Source organism: Zingiber officinale, chromosome 4B (genome assembly GCF_018446385.1).
Source record: "Zingiber officinale cultivar Zhangliang chromosome 4B, Zo_v1.1, whole genome shotgun sequence".
Taxonomy (NCBI): Eukaryota; Viridiplantae; Streptophyta; class Magnoliopsida; order Zingiberales; family Zingiberaceae; genus Zingiber; species Zingiber officinale.
In genome coordinates, this window is record NC_055993.1 from 229,444 (window position 1) to 250,840 (window position 21,397).

The following is a 21,397-nucleotide window of genomic DNA, read 5'->3' on the forward strand; positions in this document are numbered from 1 at the left end:
ATCATTGACGGCTTGTTGCTTCCGAGAGGTCGCCGTTTTGATCTCCTTATCCCGTTGTTTGAGCATCGCCTCAAGCCGAACGACCTTGCTCGCCAAATCGGACGCCCTTTTCCGCTCGGCATCCAGCAGTTTTTGGGACTTCTCCAGAGCGGCCGTCGACTGCCCATTATCCCCCGCAGCTTTTTGTTTTTTCAACTCGTCTTCCAGTTCGGCCAATCGATCGCTAATAGCGATCTGCTCCACCCAGTTCTGCCAGCAAATGTGCGCAGATTAAAGAACTTAATTCGAATATGCAAACAAAGAAAAGGAGAACATACCCCGGTGGCCTGTTGGAGGTTGCTGTCACCGAGCTGCCCGGGAGTCATCTTGGCTATTCGACGCCGAGCATCTATCCAAGCTTGTGCGAGAGGGTCCGTCAGGGTAATCTGCTGCTCGGGGACCACTGATCGATCAGCAGCAGCCATGTACGCCTCTGAGGGGAGGCGCAGAACGGTCTTTATTAAGTTCGAGCCTCTCGGCTCGCTCTGAGAAGTACCGGCCTTACCGGTGGATGAGGAAGGAAGCTCGCCCAAACGCCTGATACGGCGCAAAGTTCTTGAAGGGCTGGAGGACGGCACCTCAGAGCTGGCCCTCGGAGAACCCTGAGGGGTCGGGGTACTCTCGAGGGAAACCGTCCCGGACAGCACCGGTGCACTCGCGCCCCGCTCGGGTTGGGGCTCATCAGGTGTAGAGGCAGGGGCGGACTCTGGTCGTCGGCGTTTCCGAGTGCGCAGCGGCACATCATCGGCCGAACGGCCCTCCACCTCAGCTTCAGTGGGAGGTTCTATGTCGCCGGCGGCCTCATCATGAGGGGCGGGGGCGTCTGAGGCTTCGGGGACAGTTGGTGCCCCCTCACCTTCTTCGCCGACCGGATCAGCCGGAGCAAGGCCCCGTTCGGCGGCCTCCTTGTTCGTCACCGCCTCAATCTGAGCGGCCTTCAGTTTGAGCTTCTCGGTAGCTTTGGCGAGCCACATGACTTTAGCTGCAGGAGCAAAAAATAAATCAGTTAGAACAAAACAAATGGAAAGATAAGGAAACTTACTCATGCTGCAAGGTAGATCAGCTGTGGTAGAGGACAAGCCGAATATGTGCATTACTCCCGGGAGGAGTAGCTTGTCAATATGATAGCGCTGGCCGACTAGCCGGTCGGCTGCATGAAGGTAGGCCGCGTCACCTCTAAATTTGCCGAGCTCCGGTTGCGATGGCATCGCTGTCTGCCACTTGGTGCGAAAAGTTGGCCGTTCGGGAAAACGTAAATAGAAAAAATGCTCCTTCCAATGTTTGTTGGAGCTCGGCATATTATCAAAAAGGACGAAGCCTATCCTAGACTGGAAAACAAAGGTGCCCCACTCGGCTTGCTTGGGATAAAAAAAGTAGTGGAAAGTTTTTGGTTCTAAGGGGATGCCGTTCAGTTTGAATAAAATTATCACTCTGCTCAGCAACCTAATAGAGTTGGGAACTACCTGGCCGAGCGGAATACGGAAATAATTGCAAACTTCTAAGAAAAACTTGTGGGGTGGAAAACGCAGTCCGGCCAGAAATTGGTCTCGGAAGAAAACAACAGTGCCGGGCGGCGGATCGTGAGGCCGATCGGCCGGTGTGGCTAACACTATTTGGTAGTCGATCGGCAGGTCATAGGCTCGAGTGAGGCGCAAGGCGTCCTCCTCGTCGAACCGGCTTTCCATGTTCGAGTACCAAAGACCCGGAGCACCGCCGGTCGGCTGCGAGGTGCTAGTCATGGTCGACAAATAAGGATACGGGACCAAAGGGGAAAGTTCAAGCAAGGAATGGAGGGAAATCGACTGAAGGAGACGATTAGCAGAAAGAAGAAAGCGTCAGGAGAGAGAAGAAGGGTCTTACAAGCGAGGGAGATGGTCGGAAGAAGCCGTATGGTCGCCGGAAAGCCTGAGCACTAGGTCGCCGGCGAAAGGAGGAGCAACAGGTGTCTGGAAACGAGGAGGACGAAATGCGGCGGAAACAGAGTCGAGGGCTTTATATCGCCGCCCGGGAGCAATCTCCACCGTCCGATCCAGGTCATTGATATCGAGGTTGTCATCTAGCCGTCCATTTCAAACGGCGGCTGTCCCATCGGAAGTGACGCAACCGCCATACGCTGACAAACGCACGATTGCCACGTGTCAGCCGGTTACTAGCCGCATTTAATGAGCTCCCCTTACCGTGCGCAGAGCACGTGATGGGCAGTATGGGAGAACAGCGGACGTGGATTCCAAGAAAACACAAGGCACGGACAAGATATCGCCGGACGGATAGATACTGCCGAACGGATAAGCATCCTTATGCCTGGCCGAGCGGCCTAATGCAATGAGCATTGCTCAGTCAGATTGGCAGTCCAGTCAGTCGGACTTCGCCTCCTTCGACTAGACTCGATGGGAAGGCAAGTGATCCGGTGGTAAGAATCCGAAACCCCATAACGAGGGGTCAACGCCACGGGGAGGTCAAAGGGCCCAGTGGCCCGTCGGAGAAGGACGAGCCGATCGGACTTGGAAGAAAGGGACATCTGGTAGTAAAAGGCACCCTGGTAGGGACTAGGGTTCCGACGCTCAAATGAAACGGTACATAATGGCCGAGCGGAAGGACGTGCTTCCCGGCCGGCGCGGGGAATTAAGGCCGTCCGGACGGCGTTCTTCGCCAGGCCGGTCGGACGGACGTCCCGGCCGGACGGACGTCCCGGCCGGGCGGTGGGTAAAAGACGGGAACATCTTCTGACAGCCGTCAAGTCGTATGGCTACGCCATACTCCTAATCTGACAACGGGGTGTCCTGTTGTCCCATCGAAGGCATGTTCGGACTGTAACAGTATGGTGTCAGGTAAGCTCTCTGACAAGTGCATACCAAGGTATGGGTTGCTGACACGTATGCACCTCGGTGGACGTGCATTAGTTCCTTCCTCGCCCTATATAAAGAGCCTCTTACTTCTCAAAAGGTACATATAATACAAGCTTAGCAGCCACTTTTTCCACCACTTACCTGACTTGAGCGTCGGAGGGTCGCCGCCGGGAACTCCTTCCCGGCCCGACTTCTGTGCAGGATCGCCGGAGCTTCGGAGGCCTGCGCCATCGACTAGGAGAGCGCCACGTGCCCAGCGTCCCTTGGTTCGGCGATTCGGACAGGATCAGGTATTATAGCAGTATTGTAGCAACCCTAAATACTACTGTAGCAATTATATTTTCTAGGTTTTGGGGGCTTTACATCCATCAAACGATTGATATATCTTATTAATCGACTAATACTCTTGTTTTAACCTTATCAAAGATATTTTCATCTTATCTTGTATCCAGTTGACCTTAACTTATCAGGAATTCTTTTGCCCGATATATATCCGATCAACCTTGACCTGCCGAAATTTCTCGTTGCCTAGCATCTAGTCAACCTTGATATGTCGAAACTTCCTCGTTGTCTAACATCCAATCAATCTTGACCTACCAAGATTTCATCATTATCTGGCATCCAGTCAACTTTAATTTGCCGAGACTTCACACCTCATGTCAATTATTTATTGGACTTCCAACTGTCAAGTGTTCGGTCAATCATAATCCACTTGGACTTTTCTCTTACTGATTATCTGTTGAATTTCCGATCATCAAGTATCCAATCAACTTTAAGCTACTTAACATCTTCCTCAACCAACTAACATATTAATCAAATATCAAAATTCCAACTCAAATCAACTCGAGTTTATTCAACCTAATCAACTTTGACCAAGAATCGATTATACCCACAATCATAAACCTCAACTAGACTCAATCATACTTCAATAATGCCAAGGAATCACACAACTCTTTAATTCGTGGCATGATCGATGGCAAGCAAGGCTTTATCTTTGTGTCGATCAATTGCCATACGCTCGCCGGCTCGTCACTTCCTCTTCTGATGTGCGGTCGGAAATCATCCAAATCCACCTCGCCAAAAGAGAGGCGAACGCAAGGACAGCGAAGGACCAGCATGTTCCTCACATTTCCCCATTTCCTTGGCCATCTTTCTAGGGCAATTTAATTCTCTAATTCTTATTCGAAAAAAAATACGAAAAGAAATAATAAACTCCTCTTCAATTTGCCAAAATCGTTGTAAAGTTAATCCCACTTAATGACATAGAGGAGAGAGAATGAGAATCTCGCCCCCCACCGACCACTCGTGACTACAACTATGCAAATGTAACGGACTGCTGATTTATTATTCACCGTCCATTAGAATTAAAGCAAAGCCAGCTCCCCACCAGCTTACCACCCCATTAATTGAAACATTATTCTAATTACTTTTGATTTTCTATAATAACTCTTCCAATTCATGAATTTTCAGTTTTTTTTTAGATTATTTACTTCCAAATTTGTAGTGTTGAATAAAGCAATTTGAACTGTACTGAACTAATTACTTGTTTTGGGATGTTAGTTAACAAGTTGCGTACATGATCATGAATGCGATCTAACAGGTCGGAGACAAAAATAAAAAAAAACGATAACGATGTGTCGGCGGCGGAGTGGTTCATACGTGGAATTGAATGAACCTCCGGTGAACCAGTTCCACCGGCCACGCCTCGCTGCTCTGCGTCGCCGCCGGATCGTCGAAATTTATGCGGCGGACGCGTCCAATTCGGCTGACGCGTGAAACGACCCCGCGACGGCCGGGTTCCGTAGGCGAGGCGGAAACTTCGACGTCGGCGTCGGCGTCGGCGTCGGCGTCTGCGTCACGTGTCGCAGGCCGCTGCGGTGCGTGTCGGTGAGAGCGACGGGGATCGGAGTGACCCGGCCCGTTATGGCGTTATTCCTCACTTTCATTAAATGCCTTCTCCGTATGGCGTTAATAAGGCGGTCGCAGCGGCTGCCGACACCTGCGACCTGGCATTTGTTGGGCGGAGCCTTATCTGCTTATCCCATCGACGTCTTTGTTCCCACGCCGTCGTCCGCTTGCTGCGATGATTTTGACATTTTGGTGACCTGGGCGAGCCCGATGTCAACGGATGCGATCCGTGGGGAATAATGAACCAACCGGTCGGACCGATCGGCTCGGTAATCTGATTTGGGATTAAGTGAACGGGTGGTTATTGCTAATTGTCTACAGGTTGGCTCATCGTCGTTGTTAATTAGCATCGACTGACTGCGTGCCAGGATTAGTCGGCGTAGTGGGATTGATCGAATCGGGACCGTTGGATCCAGTAGAGCCCCGTTCTTTCGTTCCACTAGCTGAGTAGCTATGCTGTTCCATTGCATCTGATCCAATCATCCGAACGTCTTCTCTGCTATTGAGTACTCTCAGGTCTCAACTATAAGTAGTAAGAGAGGCAGAAGGGAGAGAAGGAGGGAGAGAAGAGGGGAAGCGATGGAGGGGCGGTGCTGCTCCACGTCAGCCGGCGAGGAGCCCAGGAAGCCTCCGCCTTCGCTGGCCGTACGGAGATCGTCGGCGAGCAGCGTAGGAGCCGGCAGAGATAGGCCTTACAGGGGCGTCAGGATGAGGAAGTGGGGCAAGTGGGTGGCGGAGATCCGCGAGCCGAACAAGCGGTCGCGGATTTGGCTGGGTTCGTACTCCACCGCCGTCGCCGCCGCCCGTGCCTACGACACCGCCGTCTTCTACCTCCGCGGCCGCTCCGCCCGCCTCAACTTCCCCGACGAGATCCTCGCCGATTGCGCCGGCGAAGCCGGCGCTGACGGTGCATCTCTCTCGGCCGCTTCGATTCGGAAGAAGGCGACCGAAGTCGGCGCGAGGGTGGACGCCCTCCAGGCCGGACTCGTACCGCCACCGCCTCCCCCGCCCCCGCCGAGGCCGCCAAAGAACCCTGATCTGAACCAGGAGCCGAGCCCGGAGAGCTCCGATGTGGATTAATTAAGCGACTAAGGTAGCGCCACCCCTATATAGGTTCAAAAGGTTAGTTACTCTCTGCCACCTTCGGCCGGCCTCGCCGGCGTTGACGAAGAACAGAGCAAGAAAAGAGAAGCCTTGTAGCTTGTTAATTTCCCTAGCAAGCGTTTTCCCGTTTCTGTACCAAGTTTTTCCTGTTTGTTCCGCTTTGTCGTCCTTGTGTTTGTGGCTATGCTTGTGTGGTAAAGAAGTGAAGGAAGCTTTAAGGAAGAGGAAGAAGAAGAAGAAGGTAAAGTTAGTTGGCCAAATTCAGAAGAGGAGAGGAGCTAGCAGATAGATAAGAAGTCGCTGCAAATGACGTGGGCGAGCAGAGACACAATGGAGTCGCCAGGCGTTTGCTGTAAAGCTCCGATGTGGATCGAACATGCCCAACACTTCAATTCAACCTTTGATGAAATCCTGATAGACCGACTGACTATTCTCCTTCCACTAGCGTCGACAGTGGGTGGGGTGGGGGGATGAAGTGAGATCAACATCAAGGGGGACCGGCCCCGCCATTGTCATTGCGTCGAACACTTTGCTGTGATCCCAAGAATGAGTCCCTTTCACCATTTTTCTCTCGCTCGCTCGCTCGCTCGCCGGCTTGTAACACCACGATGGATTGGACGAGTCTTTTTCTGGAATCTAATTAAGAAAAAATGTGGCGTGCCTTTCTCGTGATTTAGTTATTAAGCAGGGCGGACTGGCTGAGGTGGGAAAGCAGGAGGATTGAGGAAGCAGAGAAGACAAGGGGATGGGTGGATTGGGGGCTGTCACCCACCGGTTTTGGCTCCACACTCACTTAGGCTCAAGCTGAGGCTGAGGCTGAGGCTGAGGCTGAGGCTGAGGCTGAGGCTGAGGCGAGGCTAGTGCGAGGCAGGCCGATCGGTGTTGCTGTCGTGTACTTTGGATGCGTGATAATTAAGACACGTCCATATCCCTATATTTTTCTCCTTTTTTTTTTTCTAAAAAAAACTTGAGTTAATTGGCAGCGGTGGGCCTTGGAAGCTCCTAAATTAAATCAAAGGATTGGCAACTCATGTCAGTACCTTTGTTTTACTTTTAAATCAATTTGCCCTCTTAAATTTAGATGAACATTCGGTTAATTCGATTAATTTGATACTAATTTTGTATAAATTATTTTTATTATTATTTTAAATAAATTTAATTAATTCGGTATTAACTGAAATAACTAATTCAATTTTACATTAAATCAATTTTCGATTAATTCAATTAATTTATGTATCGAATTAATCCTCTACTTAAATTCACCATTGAATCCAATTTAAATGGGGGCACGGTGGCCACCTTCAGGGCCCCTCCTTCCCGTTAGCTCTGCCGACCAACAGTGAAATGGGTGGCGGATGGGCCCACGCCCAGCCATTAACTACTTGACCGAACTGACATGAAAATGGAACCGGCCGGTTTAACCACCGACCCCGAGATGCGAATCTAAGCATGTTCGAGTGGATAATTGTGAAGTGGCTTTGCGGTATCGCTACAGCTAGCCAACGGCTAGGATTTAGGGGTGGGGGGTCCAACGACATGACAAGAACCTCAGCGCAGGGGTGGGCATGGGCAAGTGAACGAGGAGCGAGGCGCTTGTTTGGCTTTTGGACGATATCCCATGTGTGAGTGTGACGTAGGGGACAGAAAACAGGAGGATTTGATTGTAAATGATTTGAAGTTTGAAAGTGCGTCCTGGTAGCTGATTGGCCAAAATGTGCTCCACATTTTTCATTCAGTGATTAATTTCTCAAAACGCACTCAATGCATAAATCATCGACACCCATGTTTTTAATATCAATAACGGTCTAAGGGAAATTGATTTGCCCCCCACACATATGACGTAATGGTGAAACATTCAGTTGGGGTGTTGCAAACATTTAGAGAAAAAAATAAAATATAAGAATATTGAGAAAGTTAATATCTAATTATACATAAGTAATTCTTCCAATTTATCCCATAGGTGAATTAGAGGGAAGGTAGTTTATCTTCGTGATTAATTAAGGGGATGTTTGGTTAATGAGTTTAGGAATAATTGAATGAAATAATAATAAAAGATAGTATTTGATTGTGAATTTAGAAATGACAATTTGAGAATGATTTTTAAATTTATGGAAATCAACCAAATTCATATAACTATGTGAGTTTTATTTTTATTCTCATTCTCATTCCATCTTACCATTAAACTCATATCCATAGTTATTCTCGTCATTTAACTAAACACCATTTAAAATTTAAACATTTAGATTATTTGAAAAAAATAAGATTTTTTTTTCAAAGCATTTTAAAGGTTAATGTTGACTATTTAGATAAATAAATGTAGTGAATATTCAGGGACGGAGCTAGGATATTAGTTTAGTGTAGGCAATTTCAGTTACCGCTGACGGACACGTTGCGAAGGGTGCCTCGTCCAATTCCGACAACAGCCCGACAGTAGTGAAGCAACTAAAGCTCTCCGCTTTACAAGTCATGTTGTCATGTATCTTGCTAAATTTTTTTTGCATCATCTGCCTAATTTTTTTTTGACGTCATCTGTCTAATTTTTTTCTTATACTTGTATGGAAAACACAACAAGAAAAAAAGTATATCAACATGTATCTTGCTTTCGGCATACTGCATATGTTTGTTATGCTGTTTAGTTAAGAAAAAGCAAATACTAGAGGAGAGAATCATAAAATTAAGGGTGGTTTCGATGCCTAAGTCCAGCAACAGAAAAAATATGTAAAAAATTAATGTTTTTGTTCAATAATATATTTGAAGTACAATGAAATTTTATAAAGAATTTGGGATTACAAAAAATATTATTAACATGCATCATCTATTTTTTTTTCCTAGCTTATGTTAATAAATATTTTTTAAGTGGGTCCTGGCTCAGTGTGGACAACTACCCACACTGGGCCTGTGCTGGCTCCGCCCATGTGAATATTGATACTAAGATGAGCACCATATATGTATTTTTTTTTCAATTTCTGTAATTTTAATATTATAATCCAAACCCTAGATTTAAATACTAAATCCTAAATTTTAAACTATATATAAAAAAAATATTGTAGTTTTTATGTTTACTAAAAAAACATAAAAATAAAAATATGGTGCTCACAAGATAAATAGGTAACATTCTTGTAAATCTAATATATAGAAAAATATTTGTAATAAATGCATATGTTAAAAGTTCTGTTTGACATAATTTAATTTAATTTAAATTATTTTTAGTTCGTAGAACTCAATTGGTTTTTACAAATTTAATTCTACTTTTATTTATTCAAAATTATTAATGCAATCATATCTTAGATGAAAATTTTCAATGATTGACAATTACTTAAATTTAGGTTAATACGTTAGATCTAATTTGAGTTATAAATTTAAAAAATAAAAGAAGTCCAAGAAGATTAAGGATCAGATTCTTGACAAGAAGAAGTCCAAGAAGGTCGGGGGCTAGATTCTTGGAAAGATCAAGTCCTTGCAGGTCGGAAGACCGATGTAAGGTAAGAGAAGTCTAAGAAAATCGAAGACCGGATTCTTGGAAAATAGTGGAAACCTGAGTAGATCAGATGCAAGGGTAGACAAAGACCCAAAGCTGAGAAAGCTCCAGACATAAAGTCCAAGGAACAAAAGGTTATTTGACAAGAGGTAATAGGAATCACTTGATGTGTTTATCAATTGATTGGTAACCAATCGTGAGCACAAACAACAGTTAACAAAACCATTGTCGTATCTAAAAAAATACTCAAAGTTCGAAAAAAAATTTGTAATAGGCAATGATTTTTTAAAAATCATTGTCTTTGGTTAAAAAAAATCTCAAAGACAACAATTTTTATTAAAATCATTATTAAAAAGTAAAACAACAACAGTTTTGGTTAAAATCATTATCTTTTGAGTATTGTTGAATAAAAATTTTCTTGTAATAGAGGTCTTCTACCGATCAACCATCAAGCCACCATGCCAAACGTGTCATCTCCATAGTTTTCAGACAATATCAATGGTTAGTCTAATAATTAAGATATTGTTGGAGCCCTTTTTGATGTACGATAAAGAGCAGAAGTTTAAGTGGGCAATCTATGTACCTTTGCAAGGAATCCTAGCTCAAGGGGAGCCAAGGATTAGGTTCCATTGCATATGCACGAGTAGATTGCATATTTATTTACATATGTATTGCATTATTTATTTCCCTAACTTAAATGGTTGCCCAACTTCAAAAAGGGGAGATTGTTGGAGAAATTAATATACTCTTATATTTTGATGTCTTGACAAAGGGTTTAAGTTAGTGTTTGCATTTGTATTTGATATGCGCTGTTAAGTGTGCAGGTGACAGGTACAAGGAAAAACTAAGTGTGATCTTGACAAAGATAAAGTCCAAGCATGAGAGTCTTAGTAGTGTAAGTCCAAGCTTAAGGCTTAGTCATGTAAGTCCAAGTGCGACTTGACAAGGTGAAGACCCAGAGAAAAGGGCTCTTGGTAAGGATGAAATCCAGGAGCAAGAAGCTCTTCGCAAGTGAAGTCCCGGGAGTGAGGAGCTTCTTGGCAAGGATAAATACCCGAAGGTAAGGAGCCTCTTAGCAAATGAAGACCCGACAATAAGGACAAGGCCAAAGGAAGCTCTTGAAGGTAAGATATGAAGGATGAGGAACCATTTGAGGGGCGCAAGACTGATGGAGGAGGTTAGAAGGCAGGGGTCAAGGTTGTGCAGACAAGGACGAGTGCATAAGTGATCATACTCAGGGATAAAATCCTAAGTTAGGGTTTACCAGTCGATTGATATATGTTTGAGTCGACTGGTGGTTGAGAACCATCAAACCTTGAATGAAATTCTAGGATTTATAGTTCTAGGGTTACTAGTCACTAGTAAAATTACCAGTCGATTGATTCAGTCGACTAGGAGCGAATAGAATGCTTCTGTTCGCTCAACCCATAAAGACCATTCGACTAATCTATGGTGAGCAGTCGACTAGAATGGAGCAGTTAGGTTATAATGGTCGAATTCCACAGAGGCTAGTTAACTGGTATGTATGACAGTTGAATGGTGGCGGAAACATATCTTGGGTGTTTCCTCCCAAGCTCTATATAATGGAATTCGGATTTACTTGCTTTGGTGACAAAATTAGAGGTAATTAACCCCTAATAGAGTCTCTAAAACTCAAAGTAATCCAAGAGTTCTTGATCGAGTTTGCGATGAGGTTTCACCACCAATAAGAAGGATTGAGCTAACCAAAGTTTCAAGGACTAATCTATCGATGGATTGAGGAATCATCCACCTTACGGACAACCGTAAAATAGGAGCATTATCTCTGAACCATGCAAACAAACGTGTTAGGGTTTGTTTTATTTCTTCTTATCTCTAGGGTTATCTTTCATATTTGGTTGTCTGTATTTTTACAGCACTAACAAGTATAGGAAAGTGAACGGAGTGGGTGACCATTTATTCACCCCCTCTAGTCAGTGATCAAAGCCCCGATGGGTTTCTCCACCTTGGGTTTGTTCCAAGAAGGAGAGTTCATAGTGAAATTTGTGATTGTTGGTGTGGACCATTGGATTAGTCTCCTCAAGAAGGTGAAAACCAAGTAAATGAAGTTGTTAGCATTATGATGTTCTTAGCTTCAAGTATCCGCTAAAAAGAAGAATTGAAACAAGCTATTCACCCCCTCTAGCTCTACCAAAAGGAATAACCACTGATTGTGCACAAGAGCCATGTGGGTGGAAAATTGATCTCTAATGAAGGAAGTGGGAGTTCTTATATCTAGATCAAGATGACCAGACACCAGATAGAGAAATCATATTTGCGGCTAGGCAATGATGACCTAGTAAGTCAGTTGGACTGAGGGGCAAGGAAGTCCTATTAGGTCTGGTGAACCGAGAAGCAAGGAAGTCCTAGTGATGTGGTGATAAAGGGGGGCCCGCCCGACACAGGTCAACTGCCGAGGTGGAGGTCAAATTCAAGATGGCCAATGCCAGGATATCAAAAAACTCACCTACAGTGTCTGAGAGGAGGTCGACTATAATGGCCAATCAGGACAATCAATGTTCGATCGACAAGAGAGTACAACGGTCGATCAGTGTTTGAGCGGGCCAATCGTCCAGCTCGGGCTAATACGGTAAGACAAACAGACAAACGCTCAGTGCAGAGCGGCAAGATGCTGAGGAGATCAAAGAGTTTGTCCGAGTGGGATGGACACGCTATTACGCCTAGTCATCACAAGAAAGAACAATTGAGGTCGACAAAGCGGAAGAGTCAGGTCGAGCGACTACCCCACTCAGCCAAGCAGCGGGACCATTGTTATCTCTCTGAGACCGACAAAGCTGAGTGGTCTCGATCGAGTGGCTACCCTACTCGACCAAGCAGCGGGACCATTGTTATAACTCTCGATATCTTTTTGGGAGATAGTGTCGCTGACACGAGACATGGTCAACAGGCGAATCATACGACGGAAGCTTCTATTGTCTTGTTAGAGATATACATGCTCTATTAAGGCATGGTGTCAGAAATACTTTCCTGACAAGTTCTTTCATAGACACATTAGAGAACGTGTTCATCCCTTGAGGAGCATGCACGTCGCCCACCAGGGCTCTATATAAAGAGAGGTCCAAGCACAGGCGGAGGTACGTGTTATTATTATTTGCGCTTGTGTTACTGTTGTTCCACTTTTCTCTACAGTTCCAGTGACTAACTTGAGCGTCGGAGGGTCAATGCTGGAGATCCCTTCCCTTGGTCGGTACTAACGTTGCTTGTTTTTACAGAGCAGAGTGCGGTCTACAGCTAGTTAGCACATCAGCCACACCCCAGCTTTCCACCTCCCCATTTTCGAACAAGATCACTTAGTAAGTCGGATGGATCGAGGGGTGAGAAAGTCTAAGTAGGTCGATTGGACTGAGGGGTAGGAAAGTCCTGGTGGATCAAAGATCAGATGACATCAAATAAATAGGCTTGAGGGGATGGTTCTTTATTTGAGGGGGGAATTATTGGGTTGCAATTATTGTAAATAAAGTTTCACATTGAAAATACATGAAAATGATCATGAACTTATAAGAAAAAGATATCTTCATTAGTATGAACTTTTAAAGTAAAATTTAAAAATAAAAATATGAGAACTTAGATTTAAATAATATCATATCATTATAAAAATAACTAAACTTTCAATATCATAATAAAAAAATATTATTATTTTTTATCTATTTTAATTATTCGTCCAATCTTAGTAGAAGGAATTTAATGATGTTTTTATGTGTCTACCATTTTTTTTAACTTTTAGTAAAATTAAAAAGTGTTTACTTTTATTAATTAATAAAATTAGGATATATATTTTGGATCTGTAAAAAGGAGGTGATGATTATTTTTTAAAAAAATTAAAATGACTTTGTTTGACTAATTATGTTTTTTTTTTAAATTTTTCAGAGCACTATTTTGTTGGGACCGAAAAGTAGCTAGAGGGGGAGGGGGGTGAATAGCTCATCGCGTGCTCGTGATCGGCGTTGCTTGTTTCTTCAAAGATGTGCAACGGAAATATACAAGAAACAAACTCACACAACGCTAACAAGAATGGTTTACTTGATATCCACCTCACAAGAGGTGACTAGTCCAAGGATCCACACCTACTCACGCACCCTCCACTATGAATAACACTCCTTTATGGTAACTACCAAAGACGGAGAAGCTTTACAGCACTCTCAATACAAGAAGAAGAAAGGGAAATACAAGATAAGCAAAAGCTTACAAGATGTACAATAAAAACCCTAACCCTAACTTCTTCTTCTTGCTTTTGATCCGCCTCTTGACTTGGAAGAGCCTCCAAGAATCTTCAAGAACTGGCGATCTAGAGCTTGGAGAGAGCTGTGGAGTTGCTGGAGAGTATAGGGAGTGAACAGTGTGAGAGATCCCGAAGGAAACGAACGCCTGCGGCTTAAATCGACGCTAACGGTCGGATCCCAATCGATTGGATTACTCCCAATCGATCGGGGAGGCTTTGGATCGATCAACCGATCGATCCAGAGCGCCTCTGTGCTCTCTGGAATAGCTTGGATCGATTGGCTGATCGATCCAGGGCTTATCGCGCACAAACAGTAGCTCCCAATCGATCCACTGATCGATTGGGACCTCTGGATCGATCCACGGATCGATCCAAAGGTGTTCTGTTCGTGGGGACTCACCTGATCGATCAACTGATCGATTGGGTATGATCCAATCGATCGGTTGATCGATCCAGATCTGGGTTTTTGCCCAAAAGCAAGTCCAAAGCCCCCTAAACCAACATTCAGTCAACCATGACTTGTTGGTACATAAAACCTAGCATCCGGTCACCCTTGACCAGTTAGGACTCCCTCACCAAGTGTTCGGTCAATCCCTTTGACCCACTTGAACTTTTCTTCATCATGCCAAGTATCCGGTCACTTCCTTGACCTACTTGGACTTTCACCAGATGTCTGGTCAACCTTGACCCATCTGAATTTCTCCGTGACAAGTATCCAGTCAATCCTTTGACCTACTTAGACTTTCACCAGATGTCCGGTCAACCTTGACCCATCTGGATTTCCCCCATGCCTGGCTTCACTCACTAGGACTTTCACCTAGCTTCACTCACTAGGATTTCTCTTCTGCCTGGCTTCACTCACCAGAACTTTCACAGTCAAGTATTCAGTCAACCTTGACCTACTTGACTCTTCTTCAATCAACCTGATCAGATCCTGATCAGAGGGGAATTGCTCCAAACAATCTCCCCAAATGAACAACTGCACCTGCACTTGTCCATATCATCGAAGTCTTGTATTGTCAAACATTGAAACTCAAACCAAGACTCAAGCTTGGTCAACCAGGTCAACCTTGACCTGAGGGATATTGCACCAACATATTTGTTAAAAGGTCAAATGGCCAAGCTAACTACTTGTATAAAAATATTATTAGAAATTTTTATCTTATTCTTTCTATCACAAATAATAATGATCTTGTCCATAATTAGAGTCAGACAGAGGTCGGCAAAGATAACATTAGTATTGATGGAGAGGTGACTTTGATGTACCCTATGTATGCACATTGGAAAGACAAACCTCCACGTGGAACCTTCAAAGGCTATGGTAGAAGAACTAATGGTACTTAGACTTTACACACATTCAGACAGACACACAGAGTATTAAAAATCAGAAACTAGGGAAAAAGTCTCCGGCGCATACTCTCCGATGCTCAAGTCAGGTCCTTTTTCCTTTGAAGAACAGTGTACGATGGGAAAAAAGAATTGTTGAAGACGAGTGCGTATGTATGCGTCCCTGGCCAAGGAAAAGAACCTCCCTTTTTATATGACTTTTCATACCTGTTACGCCTAACTGCTGCCAGAGAATGTCGAATGTCAGGGTGTGTCGGTGAAAGAGGATGTACAGCGGCCTCCTATTGGTGCAAGGAAGGTTCCACTCTCAAGGAGTGACAAATCACTAGAATATTCCCCGACGTATGACAGTTATTCTCTAATAGGAGGTTACGATTCTCTGATATTGTTGTCGCTTAGTGCTTTCCGTCTCACCCGAGTTCAACTACAGATAGCTAAGGATAATCAATCAGATGTGCTACCAAGACTGAGCCTTGATAAAAAGGATGAGTTGTGATGAACTGACCGAGTTTTATATGAGACTGCGGCGAGAGACTCATCCTTTATGATTTGACCATCGAAGAGCCGGTCAAGAGTTGTCTTAGTAAAGGTACGTACCAGGACCATCTATAAAGCTCGAGCTGGGGAGATTCGATCACCAACCAAGAATTATGCAGATCTAGGGACCTGTCCTGCCTGTGACCGACCAGGAATTATGCGGCAGATGACGCGAGGCGGTCTAACTCCTGTCTCTCCTTGACTATTGACTGTCACGTCCCTTTAATTTTTGACTTTCATATCCCCTTAATTCTTGACTATCTGAACTTATCAGGCCCTCCTTTACACATTGTATCAAGTAAATTATTTATTATACAATGAAGCCTTTCATGGTAAAAGAAAGCAAAAACTATTAGTGTTGACCTCCTGAAATTATCTGATAATTTCTTTGATGATTTAGTATTTATCTCATTTTCTCATTTACATTGCAACTACTGTTTATTCACCGATTTCCTTCAAATTTCGACCTCCTCACGAGCTCACGTTCAAGCCATCATTCAATCTTCAGCCAAGCCACTATGATATTGTGAGTTTGTGACTAATAAAGATCTTCAGTTTCATGTTTATTGGTGGATTATGTGACTTCATAATGCATGACTAAATGTGTTCAATTCTAATGAGGCACTGAATTTTTAAACTCGTTAAAAAATCAACTTAATTTTCTTCATGAAGTTTACACAAATTTACATATTTCCATGAAAATCTAAATATTATTAGAATGGCTAAATAAAGAGAGCACCGTTAAATCCAATCCAAAACTGAAATCTATTTCAAGTTGGATTTAATTAAATAGGATCTAATCTAATTTTAAATCTGTGTCCAAATAAAAAATCAACATTTAATTTGGCCAAAATTAGAAGCCCACATTCAAACTTTAATTTTAGTTTCAAAATTCAGATAACACAAAATCTTTAGAAAATTTGTATATGCCTTTTTTTTTAATTTTATTTTCAAACTCTTTTCGTGCTAAAATAGGATACATATAGCACCCACATAGAAGATAGTTTAATCCTTTTTAAATTCATAATTTTTTCTATGTCTTTTTAACATGGAATTTTGATTGTATTACTAAGACATAGACCTTAACCTAAGGCCCCATTGAAATTGGAGTCCATTATTATTAAATTTTTTAAATATATTTAATAATTAAAATTTAATTATGCACAAATGATAAAACGTTGGCAATTCCATTTTAATTTTTAAACGTGACCCTTCGATTTCCACACTAACAATCATAACTCATTTATCAATTCCAATAGAAACTTTAATTAATAATATATTAATTATAATTATTATATTCATATACAATTCTATCAAAACCTATCAGCCTACTAGCACTGAATTTCATTTTGTTTTTCTCTCATTCTTCTTCTATATTGATTATAATTATTATATTCATATACAATTCTATCAAAAGCTATCAACCTACTAGCACTGAATTTCATTTTGTTTTTCTCTCATTCTTCTTCTCATATTCTCGCTCATTCCCTCAAGTCTGATTCTTTGTATTTTTTTTCTCTCGTTACCCTGTCGGTGATTCTCACAATCTCAGAAGACATCTTCGCCTTTCTCGATCATCCGGTAATATTATTTTTTGATTTTTTTCTTCTTTCTCGAAATATTCTTTATTGTTTTGTATAAATAATCAATTATAGATTGAATGAACCATATCGTTGGAAAAATAAATTATTAGCAATTGTATGAAATTTTTTCCCCATTTTTATTTTTCGATGCAAGCAAATTACTAACATTACAAACCTGATTTATGTAATTAAAAAATCATAAAATATGTTTTATAGATTTTTAATACTTTTTAATTGTAATAATCTAATTTATTATATACTTGTTAAGTATAGTTTATTAGGGGTGTCAAAAATGAACCTGACCCGACAACCAAACCCGAATTGACCCGAAAAAAAATCAGGTTGGGGTTGGGCATTTTCGGGTTCGGGTCGGGTTCAGGTTGGAGGGTTAAAAATTTTCTGGTTGGGTCGGGTCGGGTCGGGTTCAGGTTGACCCGGGTTGACTTAAATATAGAGTTTTGTGAGATTTCTTAGGGTTAAATTAAATTTTATTTTAAAAATTTAAATGTTTTTATGTATATTAATATCATGTTTGTATGATAATGATGGAGTATTGAGATAAAAGTGAAGAATTATAGGGAAAATAGCCCAAAAAAGTCGTTTTGAATCGGATTTTTAGGTTATATGGGTCGGGTTCGGGTTGATCGGGTTGGTTGGGTTCGGGTTCGAGTTTAGGTGTTTTGTGTTGAACTCGGGTTCGGGTCGAGTTCAGGTTGGGTTAAAAAAAAAACTCAACCTGACCCACCCGAATTAACACCCCTAAGTTTATTATATACTACTTAAATTGATCGATTCAAATTAAATTTAATATTTTTTATTTTCTTATTATATTTGTGCAGATAATAGTTGAAATTTGAAATATCATCAAATTAAAACTACACTGGGTAAATCAGGTTTTATTATTAATTTAATTCTAAGTAATTTTATTTTGATAAAATAGTAGGGACTTATATTTTCTTTGTTATTATTATTTTAATATAAATATGTCTATAAAAAAAATATGATTCTGGATATATAAAATGTATGAAAAAAATAGAAGGATTTATTCAATCTCAAAAAGGTGCACTTGATAGATTTATTATTATTAATCAAAATCAAAACTAAGAAAATAATACAATTAAAAATTTAAATGAAAAATTTATTGAATTTTCACTCGAAGATAATACTTTAGGAAAAAAGAAATCTATCAAGAATGACCACAAATCGAATTCATCAAATATTAATATTAATGAAGAAAATAATTATAATTCAGAAGAAGAAAAAAAATGAATTAATAGATCATGAAGATAATTTTTTAAATAATATTGGTGAAACTATTATTCAATATATATATATAATCCAGCATAATGTAAAAATATAAATACTAATTTAATAGATTTATTAGTTGAAAAAGGTCGAAAATCAATATTTCTTTTCAAAATGATGAAAATTCTAAATATTTTTCTATAATTCATTATATTCGAAAATTATCAAATGGAGAAAAATATGATAGAAAATGGTTAATATATTCAAAAGAATTAGATAAAGAATTTTGTTTTTGTTGTAAATTATTTAGTAAAAAATTAATTACAATTCAATTAGCAAATGAAAGGTATCGAGATTGGAAAAATCTTAGTACCAAGCTTAAAAATCATGAAACAAATAGTGAACATATTATAAATATGAATATTTGATTTGATATAATTGAAATGAGATTATTTAAAAATAAAAACATTGATCAAATTTACAAGCAAAAATAATAAAGAAAAAGAACATTGGAAGACTATATTAATAAAAATCTTGTAAAAAATAATTTGGTATTTTGTGGTACAAATGAGAAAATTTATCAAGATAACAATAGAAATTTTTTAGGTTTAATTGAAATGATTGCAGAATTGGATCCTATAATGCAAAAACACCTTAAACACATATTCAAAATGGTAAAATTCATAATCATTATCTTGATCATAATATACAAAATGAGTTAATAAATATATTAGGAAAATAGGTAAACAATATTATAATAAAAAAAATAACAGAAGCAAAATATTTTTTCAGTTATACTTATTGTACTTTTGATGTAAGTCATCAAGAACAAATGTCTCTTATATTAAGATGTGTAGATATTTTTGTTGATACAGTCTGACCTGGATGTTGTTTTGCTGTTGACACTGATTTAAGTTTGTATCAGATATTTAACTCAGATTAATTACTAATCTAGGTTGACCTGATTGAGAAAGTCCTAACTGGGATGTTAGGCAGTTGGAAAGTCCTGGTGAGTGAAGCCAAGCAGATTGGAAATCCTGGTGAGTGAAGCCAGGTGAAAACCCTAGTGAGTGAAGCTAGGTGCAAGTCCTGGTGAGTGAAGTCAGGCAAGGGAAAATCCAGATGGATCAAAGGTGATCGGCATCTGGTGTTGAAAAGTCCAAGAAGGAAGCTTGGCATGCGAAGTCAGAGGGCTCGGTCGCTCGTGCCAGATGAAGTCGGAGAGAGCTAGGAGCTCGTTTCTCGGACTAGGTCGAGAGGGCTCGACCCGATCGAGTCAGAAGTCGGATCGGTCCGCCAGATCGATCGGTGAAACTTGACACCGGATCACCGCGGACCGATCCGGTGAAACCTTATACCGATCGGCCGCCGACCGATCGTGAATTGATCGCGAGCATCGAACGCCATCGATCGGCCCGCACCGATCGAAATCGATCGAGCTCATCGATATTCTTGATCGGTCGGAGACCGATCGAAGCTAAACATTTGGGAAGAACGCTATCTCGATCGGTCCGGGACCGATCGATAGTTCTGATCGTCCGCGACCGATCGCGTATTTTCAACACGCTATCTCGATCGGTGCGGGACCGATCGATAATTCTGATCGGTCCGCACCGATCGAGATGATCAGCATGGATCGGCACCGATCCACGTATTGTTTGTTTTGCATGTACTTTTTGTGATTGCCGTATTTGTCTTCACCATCTGTTTTTAACCATCTGCTGTGAGTCTTTCTAGCTTGCAGGTTGCAGGTCACATTCGCATGTTTGGATTCAAATTAAGCTTCATTAATAGAAGGAGACAAGTACCCTTTTCACTGTAATTTGCTGCAACAGATACGTTTGGGGCATCAACGTTCACTGGCGAAATCCGATTACGATTGGGCTGCTCCGTTTGACTTCTACCCATTGGTTGGTATCCAGAGACGCCAGTGATTTCCATTGGCATGTGTTCAGAGAATCAGAAGAGGAGGCAGCAGCGATTCTGCAGACGGCGGTGATACGAGCAGAGAGACATAAGTAGGAAGAAGAGGAGTTCGAAGTTAATTCGGATTCTCTGTCTTTTGTGATCAAGCCTTCGAGAGAGCAAGTTGGTGAAGCTGTGAGCTCCTTGCTGAGAAGGTTGATTGTGCGCTCTCTGCTCTGTTCTCTTCTTCGCGTGGCTGTAAGCTCATCTTAATATTTTTCTCAGCCACTGTAAGTCTTGTGCTTAAATCTATAATCAACTGAGACTTTGTTGAGAGGTTGCTCCACCGAGAAGGAGACATCTTTAGCCGGATCTTGTCCGGGGTGTGATCTACCGAAAGATCAAGGAGTCGTCCTCCTTACGGACACGCCGAGGAGTAGGGGCAAGTTATCCCCGAACCTCTTATATCATTGTGTCTGCTGTGTTTGTTTTCTTCGTTTTAGTCTTTCTACTTGTTGCTGTGCTAACAAAGTTCTTAAAGAAATTTCTTTAGTGTTTTTCAAAGAAGCTATTCACCCCTCTAGCCATCTAAGATCCCAACAAGTGGTATCGAGCAAGGTGCTCTTCATCCGGACTAACATTCCAAGGAGCAACAAGATGGCCATGAAGGAAGGATTCAACACCAGATCGTTCTCCCTATTTCGACGTCAGTATTGGAAGAGTCGCATGGAGTATTACCTCAAGACTGATATCTCCATGTGGTTCTCGGTCAAGGAGGGATTCTCACCTCCAAAGGACGAAGAAGGTAAGGAACTTGACTCATCGAGATGGTCAACCGAGCAAACTCGCAAGGGACAAGCCGATGCCAAGGCGGTTGTCACTTTGCAATGTGGGATAGCCAAGGATCAACTTGTCAAGGTTGGTCCTTTCACAAGTGCGAAGGATCTATGGAACAAGCTCATCGAGCTCCAAGAAGGGACTCGAGACTCTCGGATCGCCAAGAGGGATTTGTTCCTAAACCAACTACAGAACCTTGTCATGAAGGAAAATGAAACTGTAAGTGAGATACATGGAAGGTTCAAGGAGATCATCAATGGTCTCCATTCGGTGGATGAACGAGTAGAAAACCGTGACCTCGTAAGGTATG

At 41.9% G+C, this 21,397-nt stretch overlaps 1 protein-coding gene across 1 annotated transcript; it reads left to right on the forward strand.

Moving 5' to 3' along the window:
- Positions 1–5,333: 5,333 nt before the first annotated feature.
- LOC121974288 (ethylene-responsive transcription factor RAP2-1-like) lies at positions 5,334–6,053 on the forward strand. The gene has a single exon (XM_042525277.1). The coding sequence runs from the start codon at positions 5,373–5,375 to the stop codon at positions 5,871–5,873; it is 501 nt and encodes a 166-aa protein (XP_042381211.1). The 5' UTR covers positions 5,334–5,372; the 3' UTR covers positions 5,874–6,053.
- The last annotated feature ends 15,344 nt before the right edge of the window (positions 6,054–21,397 follow it).